The sequence below is a fragment of the Mya arenaria genome, chromosome 3 (assembly GCF_026914265.1).
Source record: "Mya arenaria isolate MELC-2E11 chromosome 3, ASM2691426v1".
NCBI classification, from domain to species: Eukaryota; Metazoa; Mollusca; class Bivalvia; order Myida; family Myidae; genus Mya; species Mya arenaria.
Genome location: NC_069124.1, coordinates 20141150 through 20153785, shown reverse-complemented (window position 1 = coordinate 20153785; position 12636 = coordinate 20141150). Strand labels below are relative to the sequence as shown.

Sequence of the window (12636 nt, the reverse complement as noted above, 5' to 3'; positions counted from 1 at the left end):
CCCTTGCCATGACGACAAATCTAGCAAGTTGTGCCAAGATCAAACAACAACAAGATCAAGCATTTACGATGCGTTATCTGATCATGTTGTTGTTTGGGCATTTGGGGATGTAAACATCGTTTATATTATATTTGAGTGTTTTGTTCTTTGCTTGGTCTTTATTAGAACGATTTTTTTCAAAGAACATGTCACATTCGAATAAATTACTAAGATATTTTAGTATACGAACCAAACATATTACACGGTAAGCTTGACAATAGAGCACAACACGGGAAGATGTATGGGAAATGCAATTTAGGAGGCAACTTTGGATGAACGCCTCTTACTTCAGAACCGAACTATATATAGCTTGCATAAGGGGTCCTGGCCCCCGACAAACTTTGTGATTTTAGTTGTTAAGGTCGGTTTGATCTCTTCCTTTTTCTTCTTTGATATCAATAATCAAAAAAATATACTTTGATACATTTAGCTTAGAGACTTTGGGTCCTCGCTGACTTTAACCCCCACACCGTCACTTAATCTGCTAGTGGTAACTTGACATAATGCATTCCTTTCTTGTGGTGCTATATTGTTTTCATTTTAGAATGGATTAATGTCATTATCGGTGTATGAACTCAATTGGGCTGGTCAAAGTGTGTGGAGTCCGAAGGTTACACCAAAATCGCATTATTTCAATCAAGAATTGTTAAAAAATACTTCATTTTATTTAAGAAAACCTTTCAGTAATCCCTTCTTACCCATTCTGTAAATAGAACGACCCGACTGTAACCGGAAACATTTTAGCAAATGACGTCACAATAACGCGGGAAAAGATCAACCACTTGAAATCGCCTTTAAACTTAAAATTGAAACACTTATTGCAACAATACATTTAACATATTATATAGATATCATATGGCAGCATGTCTGACATTGATATTGTCAACTCGAGAGCAGAATGTCACCTGAGGAGTAAGCCGAAGATTTTGCGTTCATCGGGTTATAACCGCAGTTGCCAAAAAGCAGTACATTTAAGGAATGGAAGTTGAGGTGTAAAATGAATATAAAAGTATTATATAACTAAGACTATTCACGAGTGCTCAATTCTAGTTCAAGATGTTACGTTAACTATGTTTGGAAAAGAATCTTACTTTAATCACCAGGTAGCGGTCAATGCATTTACAACATTTAATTCCCATCGTGATAATGATTTATTGCATAGTCGCTCCGTATATATATATTTTAAACATGTTATATATACATGTTCTGTTCTGATCTGTTCTGCACTGTTCTGTTCATATTGGAAGACATCAATATGCGTCCAGCGATTTACGTATCCTTTATTTTATATTGTCATGATTATTAAATGATGCTACTATACTCTCAATTATTTAGAATCGAGTTTGCAAGGTATCACTTGCAAAATAATGAAGTCAGCAAGAGTTATGTACAATTGCATTTAAATTACGTTACTATTTTCCTCGAAGAACGCACTTCCTTCGAAAAACATTTTTGTAATGCAGTACATTGAAAGCAGTGATAAGAAAGTCGTTTAAAAACGTTTGATAAAGCAGAACTGACGTTATTTATAGAATAATTCATGGTTGACCATGGCTTTTGGTTGATAATTGCCCCAGGGGAAAGAATAAATTTATTTTCACTGGGGCAATTATCAACCAAAAGACATGGTCAACCATGTATTATCCTGTATAATACATATGTTTTTCATTTGTCAATGATTTAAAATGGATTTAAACATTATTTTGTGGAATAATCAAGGATATGTCATATGATTAGCATGTAGTCGGAAAGTTTTAAAAATGAGAAATAACAAAATGGTTTTGAAAGGCATTATATGTGAATAATAACGAGTAACTGGAAATCGAAATAGCAACCTTTTCGTCGTACGTGTTTCAGAATAACGCTGCAACATTTCCATTCTTCAAATATTTCCTGTTTTACATCGGCCGATTTTGATGTTCATTTCAATAGATGAGCACAGCTAGGGTCGAATCGGCGGCCATTTTTATTTGCGTAAAAATGACGTCAGTGTGCACGTTCTCGTCTTCGTCGGGCAATTATGCCATAATTCACCATACCTGCCGTGAAAATCTCACGGGCTGAGATGCGGGGACGATATTCTATAGTACAATGTTACTATTTATAGTAGCATGTGTATTATTTTGTAGACAACACACGAGTTTTGCTAATATACTAATTAATAAATGATAATAAGGTCTATTTGACAATACAGCGCATGAAATTATAAGCACATTTATTTAAAGGAATTAATTTTTAACTGTTGCAAATACTTTTATTTATACACTGATACAAGTTAATTGGGAAATGTTTTCAAAATCTACAAAAGCAATTCTTATTCGCATTATCATGAAATAAATAATATAGAATTATTAGCTTAAAAATGTATCTATATAAGATTCGTTTGCATGAGTACCATATATAGTTTAAAAAGTATAATGACATAATCTACGTTAGTGGTAACTTTCTATGTAAGTTGAATCTTAAATGTGGACCAAAATTGCTATTGAAATTACAATTTAGGCAGCGAAAATGGAACTTCTGTCTAATCCTTGACCTGACATTCTACTTCCAACAGAACATTATATTGATTGCATAACCAGCAACAAAAGGCGTCATTTTATTTTCATTATATGCATTTATATACACATTGAAATTAACATCAAGTTTGCAATAACTTGAAAAGTAGACGATGATAGATCTTAGTTGCCTTGTTAAACATATCCAAGTGTTACGCCGATAAACAAGTATTCAACCACGAAAAAACAACCAGGAAGTCAATATCTCACGATTAAACCACAAAGACATGTACAGTGTCGAAATAGTTTAGACGCCGTGCTACATTGAATGGAAAAAGAAAGTTAAACGATTTGGAATAATGTCTAAACGCAAATAATATGATTACTGTCTACTTTTGATATCATGTGATATAAAACAACTGTTTCTTAAAGTCTAAAATGGGAATTGTAAGTTCCATAGCAGTAGGTGGGAATGATAAATGTCTAAACGAACTACTATTGGATGACATTATAGACGAAGTTGAGGGTATATCGGGACTGTTACTAGTTGTTGCCCATAGCATTAAACAGCACAAGCAGCTAGGAAATACAACCGACAGTGTTGCCGCTAAAAACGTGCTAGAGGAATTGTTAAGGAATGCGTTTGACAAACTCACTTGTTACTACACAATTGATGTCTACGTAAGTATTACAACTCTTATTTTTAAATAATAATCAACTGACTAATATAAAAGTTTACAGGACTCCGATGCGTTACTATTATTTTTTTTGCTTTATTTAAAGTGGTTGAATGTGAAAAGAAATAATTATTCAAGCATGCTGTTTTACATTGAAAGATTGAAAAATCGAGTAAATGGCCCCCGAGTTCAGTTTAAATGAAGAGCAAAAACATTTTTATCTGCATTATAGGTCATTTATTTAATATGTTGGTAGCCAATAAGCAATTCGCTTTGAAATGATACCTCAATTAGTTTAGTTCGCCAGTCGTCAATATTTTACTTTACGGACAACAGCATATTAAAGCGAAAATCTCATTTGTACATCGGGTACCTTATGTAGAAATCAAGTTGTTCAAGGTTTAAAACTTGACAAATTGATTTTATCTTAAAATCATATATATATTTTATATAATCTTCAATTTCCTAAGGGCTTTAGTAATTTATATGAAATGTGCATATAGATGTACAATTAAAATGAAGAGGTTACAAAAGTATAGACTTTGGCCTTACTATCACTTTGTCAAATAAACAAAATTAGTAGTGTTTTTTTTATATTCATTTTTTTCAGACGACATGTCAAGAGTTGAGTGACAAAAAGTCCCCTCTCTTGGACAGTTCAAACACCACTGAGGAAGAAAGTCATATTCCGGCGAAAATCGGTCAGATACCATTACCAAAAGTTTGCTTGAAACACTGAAGCAGGTTAAAAACATACCTGCTGTAGATATTAAACATTTACGAAAACAGGTGGAGAAATATTCCACGGGCCATTCAAAAGGCAATTCCAGTCAAACGCCATTGTCGAGAGAAAACAGCAAGACTAATTCTGATGAACAACAAAACCTTCGCTCTGAGAGAGGAAAAGATCATGATGAAAAGAAGAACCATGAAGTCGGAAAAGACCAAGACACTTCTACAGAGACAGACAATACTAGAAAGCGTCCGGTAAGAGACAAATATGGCAATTATTTAGAAACAGATGAAACAAAAAACATTACGGTCGGAAACTGTTACGATTTAACGCATGCAGATGTTGGTGACATAAAAACAACCCCGAAGAAAAAAGAAAAGACAAGGGAAATTGGACGTTTACAGCTTGACATACAAAAGCTGAAAATTGATATCGACGTTTTGAAAAAAAGAAAATAATGGGCTTAAGATGGATTTAAAGCGAATTAGCGAAAATAACACTCACGACGTCGTCCAACTAAACACGCAAATCAAAACAAAGCAAAATGAGATTCAGAGTCTTAAGGAAGAAAATGCAAGTCTTGTGTTGAGGTAAAACTTGTTTATGACATAAATAAACAAGACAATACAATTTGATTTTCATTTTAAATTATTAAATTATTTATTGATTAATTGTTTAAGTTTATTAATATTTTAAATGAGAATCTTATTTTGATTGAAGTTCAATATGTAAGTTATTTATCAATGTTAAGTACTCACTATTTATTAACTAATCCTACTTGGTTTGTACAAAAACGCGTCAAGTGCACAAAACATAGCTCAGAATGTACCATAAATCTGTTCTACCTTTTATTTCACAAAATACTTAAACGGTTAACGGGGAACAGTCTAAATATAACGAGCGTTATTGGTTGATTGCGTGGTCACACCATATAGGTACTGACTGGGCTAACAGATGCACACATCAGTTCGGAGAAATCAGTCGGTTTAAAAGTCAAACTGAAAGTTCACCACTTTTAAACGTTAAAACGATCGTGCATTCAATCGATATAATGCTGAATTCTCTACATTGGTAAATTTCTAATTGTATAAACAGGTTCAAAGGAAACATATTGTTTGAAGCATTTTAAGGTTACTTTTAAATCGGAATAACATTATATCTTTAACTCTGTAGCAGAAGTTATAATACCTTCATTAGTAATTCATATAATATACAAAATTTGTTACTCATTCCGATTGTTTCTTAGATTGAGAAAACTTGCTGGAGAAAAGCTGACACAGGATAATCCAAACATAATGGAACTAAGTGACCCGAACCGTCCAACTAAACTGGGAGAGATATACAGCGAGTTGTACGATAATCAATGGACAGATGCATTTGAAGGCCTTACTCAATCCGGATACCAGGAGGCGGAGGCCATTAGAGCCTTGAACATCACATTGAAGGTAGGAAATCACATTTGGCCGGTTTTGGGTGACTTTGCTGTTATAGGATGTTTAATTCTATATTTTAGTTTCCATCATACATTGAGAAGTAATTGTGGCGAACGTACCAAACGCTTGATACATACAATTCACACAATGAACCACACTTTGGGAAGAATCGTGGCAATAATACAAACTGAACCGAGGTGATGCACCCTTAACAAGACCGGCCTATTTTAACTTAGGCTGATCCTTGAAATATTTTTACGCATAAAATGGCATTTAAAATATTTACACATTCGCTCGTCGGGATTTAAGCTATTCAACTCTACTTAAACACTGCACGGCAAAAACAGTGGGAAATGGTCATAATTCAGTCAATTGGCGCTTACAAATGCAAAGATGCAAAGTGTGTAGTGTGTTGCTGGCCTTTATAAACTAGCGTATCTATATTTAGTACCATTTTGTTCTTTTCTTTATTTACAGCATGCATACAAGTTTTGTGCGAAGAAAGCAAGTGAGATGTTGACGAAGACTGAAGATGTCGCAATGCAAATCTTTGAGGCATACACGGAGTCTCGGGTAAAGGAAATTGTCTGTAGAATTATTCAATGTTCCAATTTCATTTATAAATCTAATATGTTTGTGTGTTGTCCTTCATGTGTGTTCAATCTTAAGATTATGACTCTGTAAAAATATTAAAACAATCATTATATTACGGTGCCCCTTGCTTTACAGATAAGTGTTTGGCAGTCAATGGAGTTACCTAGGTCCGTAAGTTTTAGCTACTAATATAATTTATCTGGCTTCAATTATACTTTCTTGTCATGCAATTTAAACCCTCTACGTGTTGAATGGCTGGGCCAAGCCTTAGTCATGATCTGATAATGCGGTTAACATTGGCCAAAGAAACATGTGAACAATGTATGATTCAATCAAGACAGACTATGAGTCTTGGTATTTTTGGGGCCTTAATGCTCAACCAGGATGCATTTTATATCACTGGTTAGAGCTTCACTCTTTCTTTAACGTCCACGATAGTATAGCACTGTTTTCTTGTTTTTGAATTACCATTTTCGAGAATTCATTCTATCTGTGACTAATATGAAACCTTAAGTGATCAGTTTAGGCAAAGTTTATTTGATTTTGCAATATGTTTAATTTTATTAGGAATGACACTGTGTGTGTGTGTGTGTGTGCGTGTGTGTGTGTGCGTGCGTGTGTGTGTGTGTGTTTCGTTTAACAGACAGCAATTAAAGTGGACAGTATTCCCACAGTGTGCGTGATGAACAATTCATAGAGAGACATTGGAAGCCTAAACAACGTCATGTAGGTGATCGTACCGGTGAACGACGAGCACCAAATAGAGATAAGGTAAAACTTCTTGAATAGTTTACTGGCATTTTTTTTAAGAATGACTATTTATAGACAATTATACTAATTGTTGGAAAATGTAGAGCCAATGGACTCTCAGATTTTGATGAATACCTTTCTCCTTCTTGAGTTACTCTACTTCTTTGCGAAACTTGATGTATAATATTCCCAATTATGGTTTTCCTTGATCAGGAGTCAAACATAATGCAGTTGGTTTCACAACATAAAAGATATCTATGTTACAGATATATGTTCATTGAATGCTTGAGTGTTCGCATTTTGTGATGTTCTGTTATTAGAACATGTACGCCAAACATTAGCTACATGCTTCTATTATGTCTTAATTACAGGTGGTAGTAAAGCCTGCGAAGATAGAGAGTGAACTGGTAAAATTACTGAAGGAGGTTTCCTTGTCCATAGTCCCAGTTGTGCAACAGGTAAGCACTTCAAAAATGAACGCATTCAAAAATGTAGGCAAGATCTGGAGCCACATTCAAAAGCATCTTTTTAAAAACAAAATAACTAAATCAAAAAGGTTGATTTATAAAGAATCCTTAAATTACGCTGTTTGTACTCCAATCAAATGCAAATAAGCAAGATAAAGGTCAAAATAATTGATGCATATGAATAGCTCTGGTGAAAAATTGAGGTTTTGAAAATACTTTTGTTGAAAATAAGAAAAGTTGATTTTTACTAGGAAGCTTTATGAGTAAGGCCACTGGTGATAAATAGTAAAAATCGTCCATAACAAGCCAGATATATACTCTTATACTTATAAACTTATAATAACTTATAAAAACAATGCGCTGCTGCACAGCCACAAGAAAAAAGGGACATAACTTTAACGGGACATAGTCCCCGTATATAGCACATCGATTGTCTGTACCTCTTTATCTATTTTAAACCCAGATTTAACCATTAAAAGTCGGTCTCTCGCTATCACGATTTTGGTATATCCCAATAAATGTTTTGGACTGTTCAAAATTGTTGTGGTGCAACTATGGTATTTCTAAACCGTAGCGCAATATTGTTGCATATCTCAAACGTGAACATTCGAACAGCTATCTTATAGGCAGGCGGTCGTAGTATTCGGGGCTGATCGTCGCTCTTTTCTATGACTACTCAGTACGACTGGCCATGAATTAGCGGCGTTATAGTGCGACTTGTTACGTAAACGGTACAGTTTTCGGCACATTCTAAGATTCATCGGGATTATGTACGATCGATCAGGACTATATAATTGACGGCACAGACATAACGAAACCGTACTTTGACGACAGTACTAGGAATGCAACACAATTGCCTACTACAGTTTCACGAATGTGCTCAGAGCGATTTAACGAGCACATTCCATGAATCACTCATATATATAAACATAGCTACTGTCAATCAGGATGAATCGTTGACTTAACCGTGAGGGTGAAAGTCAGGCATACGTTAATATCTAGACTATTATTAAAAGAAACCCTAAAATTTGTTCCACTACGATATCAATTAAAAACTACCGAAGAAGGCGCAATGCCGAATCCCGTTCGAAAGTTAATCAAATAAACATGACGCGTGTCTGTGATATTATTTAGAATTTATAATGATGCTCATAACATAACAGTTATTATAATGATTTTGCAGTCTTACTTAAGGGGTAAGTGGGACGAAACATGCATCGAACCGCTAGAGCCTTTTATCAAGAAATGTTTGTTCCTGTGTTGGATGATGGTCGTCCAAAGTCCTCCGATGGTTTTCGACAAGAACACCGAAGAAGGAACCAAGCTTGAGAGCGCATTATACAAGCAGTACACACAAACTGGTGACGTATTGGAGTATGTGGTCTGGCCTGCGCTTTTTCTGCATGAGGACGGTCCTATAGTTTGTAAAGGCGTTGCGCGACCAAAAAAGGCAAAGGAATAGTCAAGAACATGTTTAGCGTTTGTCTGAACTGTGCATTTGTTATTCATTCATTCTAATTATGCATATCAGCATATAATCAAGGTGGTAAAAGACAATTTGAACCTTTTAGCATTTTTAAATCATTGAAATAGTTTTTACAAAGGACATTTTCCATTAAATGACATTTGTATATCATATATCACGAGGTGCTGGCAATACACAACATGTTTGTAATGTAGTGTCATTTTCACATGAGCCAATTACTTTGCACTCAGCATTTGCTTTGTTTTACATATTTGACCATAATCTGTAGTTTAGGGAGATATTTTCATTACCATTGTATTGGCATGGAATGCGTGTTTTTTTTATTTTATGTTTTGTATTGAGAATAGAATGTCGGTAAAATTGAGTGATTTATTGCAAAACTGTTCGATGCCTATATCAAAACCTATAGCACACAATATGCTGCTTCGAGCAGTGTTGTTCAATGCATGGTATAGATGCCTTATTTCCCTTATAATTATAAATACGAGTACATCTGCTGTATGTGCATTTTCTTAGTAGAATATCACCTGTTTACTGATAAACTGACAACACTAGTCTGGTTAAGTGTGATAATCTACTAAGCAAAGGTGTATACAGCACATGTACTCGTGTTTATAATTATAAGGGCCAGGTAACCCATCTCCTGTCATTTGTCTTGTCTGTATATAGTTTTCTTGTTTGAATGTTAATTTGAATTCTTTTTATGTGATTCTGCCATATTTGGGTGCCTTAGAAATAATAACATTAATAAGTGTATTTGAAAAATCATTTTCCTACCTTGCTTTGAAAAGGAATCGGTCTAAATTTAGGTAATTCAGCAGTGGTTCAGTCCACTTAAAGCTATGATTTGAATGGTTAAATCCAATAATTAAAGGCCTTTGTTTGAAAACATTTCTTGTAATTGCTCTTTAGTACATAATTAATGCTTGTGTTTGAATTCTTGGATGATATTTTGATCATGTTTGTAAGACATGATGAGTCTTTAGTGCTGTTAAATTTAATTTGTGCTTTATAAATTGAAATGGGCCATAGTCCCCATTGGATAATTCCATTGAGGCGTTTATTCTCATTCTAGTGTCAAGGTCAGACAGATATTTTAATTATTATACAGTGAATGTTTTATTACAGTCACTGGAAAATCATGATTTAAGTTATGAATTTTGCAATGTCTTAAAGGCTTTATAATTGAGTTGATTTGGACAGGTGTTTTGTCTGGAAACATTTTTTTAAAAATCCAAGGCATTTTTTTTGTACCAATCAGGTAAAACAATTTATTAACTTCTTGACCTTTTGATCACTTTCTGAGATAAATCATGTATAAAATATAGTGGCTTGTATATCTTTATTAAGGGCAAGCATTTTAGCCATTCAAGTGTAAGCAACTCTTTCACCCCTAATCAATTCTAAGTATATAATGCTCTGCAACTCTGTAAGCAGCACTCTGCTGAAGATTTTCAACATGGTAACATCTTTAAAGAAGCTTAGAAGATTATCAAACATTTTTCACCGTAAGAGTGCAGCAATTCAATATTTATTATTTTTTATAACAACTTAAAGAGCTATGAAGATAACAAACATATTGACTTCTGCCACGAAAGATTTATATCTTACAAAGAGTCTAGCTAATTTATCAGCATTTTGGGGGTCTATGAGGGATTCACCAGGAAGTCCTGTTGACCCACTCGGTTGATGATGGTCTCAGTTCAATTTCAATGCCGCTATTCGCATTTACAATTCATGTAGGATCTAAAACAGCTTTAGCATGTGGAAATTTGGACTGGCCCTGCTCAATCTCATTTTGAACTTTATTATTTTGACTGCTTTTCTGATTTCATTTGCTTTAATTAATATTCAGTCATACATTCCTCAGAAATGACTTGCCCTTTATTTGTTTCTTCACCGTAATAACACACCGCCTTTTGGAGTTAGTTTTGTTTATCTGCATTGCGCACCCGCATTTTTCCATATATTTATCTGTAAACCTCTATAATATTTCGGAAAGTTTGCCAAAATAAATTGATTATTTTTGCTGTTATTTCTAGTTGTTTTTTATATGACTATGGCTGATCATTTGTAAATTTAGTCAGCATGGTTTAAGTTAACTTAGGTGATTGGCCATACGGTACCTTTCACATTAGGCAATACTTAATAACGCAGTGTAACATCTAAAGTATAATTGCGTCCCTCGCAACAATGGTGTCAGAATCAGAACTTTGTCCTTCATTAAGTTAAAGTTAGGATGTTTTATCAAAGTGGCACTCTTATTCAAAATCATTACATACACATGTATCACAAACTTCAATTTTGACTGATAAACCTTTAACTACTTACTAAATAATACATTTAAGGAAAATATTGATTACTATTAGCACGATTGTAACCCTGTTTGTAATAGCAGAAAGTGCAAAAATATTAAATGATTGGTGAATGCTAAAATATTAACTGTGGTGTGCTAACGTATCATAAGGTAGAAATACCGTGTTTTTTGATCATTTCTTTCAAATTAAACCCGGTATCCGTCATGAGAACCAATGTTTTGGCTTTTGTTCATCCTTGTGGAATATTAAAACAATATTTTATTAATTGTGGTAAATTGTGTTTAGGAGTAAGAGTGCATCTTTAAGATACAAAATAAAATGTTCTTTCCGGATTTTAAAGTTACGATTGTTTAAAGTTAAATTTTGGTATACTAACTTGAATATTATAAGTAAGCCTCATTCAGAACGTTACACGTAATAACACAGCTCAACTTAAAAAGTTCATAGGTGTCGTTACCTATGCCTGTTTTAACAAACAAACAAACAAACAAAAGAAGAAATTTTACAAATTTACAAAAAAGATGATCCTCGATGAATAAGAAGAGAACCGCTAACACCGAATATGTAATTAGGCTCCAAGAAAGTTATGCGAATGTTTGGGAAAACCACACAGCTAGACCCGAAGACCATCTCCATTGCTACACCTGAGGAAAAGGCAATGATTCACAATTTTCTGGTACAAGATACTCCAAAGTCTACACCCGACACAATCCTCCTGTCACCAGCGGATCCGTCATCAATACCGCAGACGCCAAACTCAGGAGAAAACGCTAGTATCTTACGAGAAGAGGAAATCAACAGATATTTGTCAAACAGAAGGATAACATCCGAAATGCACTTCACGAACTGCCAACTGCAACCGGAACACAAGACGACCGGTATTCAACTCTACAAGATTCCACAAGTATATCGACTCTGCACGGCAACATATAACCTTCATCTCTACAAGACCCCGTCGGACCCTTGCCTCTGAACGGCCCTAACTGACACTGACAGCCATATCCGTAAGAATATATTGAACAAAGAAAAGTAAATAAAATTATAAATAAATAATAATAATAATAAATAGATTTAGACCGCCATGACGAGAAACAAACAAGAAGATAATACAACATGTGTTTAAGTTAATAATCCACTATATCTCGTACGGTAGCTGACTCCTGACATGTCAAGATTTCGACAAACAGTACACTAAATACAAAAGTTAAATAAGTTTTGACGCATGGTATTTGTCAATTGATTTAACAGGCGTCATTTGATGTGGAGCCAGCTCGACAAACAATATTTGATATTCAAAAAAGGAAGATCATGCTGGCTCAATAAACATCTTCAGAAATTGTGACGAATATATGTGTTTATAAAATGTATTTCAAGCTTGCTTACCAAAGATCGTTAAATGTTGAGCTTAGTCGACAAATGCAATTTGAAATTAAGGAAATGGCAACTCTGTAATTAGTCATAATGTCAATATCGAGTTGGATCGACGTCTTGAGCTGGCTCGACAAAAGACATTTGAAATTCATGAAATTTAGATTGACCGACAAGACATTCTGAATTGAACGTTGAGTAGGCACAGCAATGGACATCTTTATGTTTTCAGAGACGGTGACAACAAGTGTACTATACTACCAAGTTTTATAG

General features: G+C 34.3%; 1 protein-coding gene across 2 annotated transcripts; it reads left to right on the top strand.

Annotated features, from left to right (window-relative positions):
• Nucleotides 1–2850: 2850 nt before the first annotated feature.
• On the top strand, nucleotides 2851–10677 carry LOC128227669 (uncharacterized). 2 transcript variants are annotated; one of them, XM_052938412.1, is made up of 8 exons: nucleotides 2851–3218; nucleotides 3825–4201; nucleotides 5194–5392; nucleotides 5858–5953; nucleotides 6110–6141; nucleotides 6649–6745; nucleotides 7096–7182; nucleotides 8375–10677. In XM_052938412.1, the coding sequence occupies exons 2-8, from the start codon at nucleotides 4086–4088 to the stop codon at nucleotides 8651–8653; spliced, it is 906 nt and encodes a 301-aa protein (XP_052794372.1). In that variant the 5' UTR covers nucleotides 2851–3218; nucleotides 3825–4085; the 3' UTR covers nucleotides 8654–10677. The 2 variants fall into 2 exon arrangements, with proteins under 2 accessions (XP_052794372.1, XP_052794371.1); XM_052938411.1 differs by having other exon boundaries at nucleotides 3825–4537.
• Nucleotides 10678–12636: the final 1959 nt, after the last annotated feature.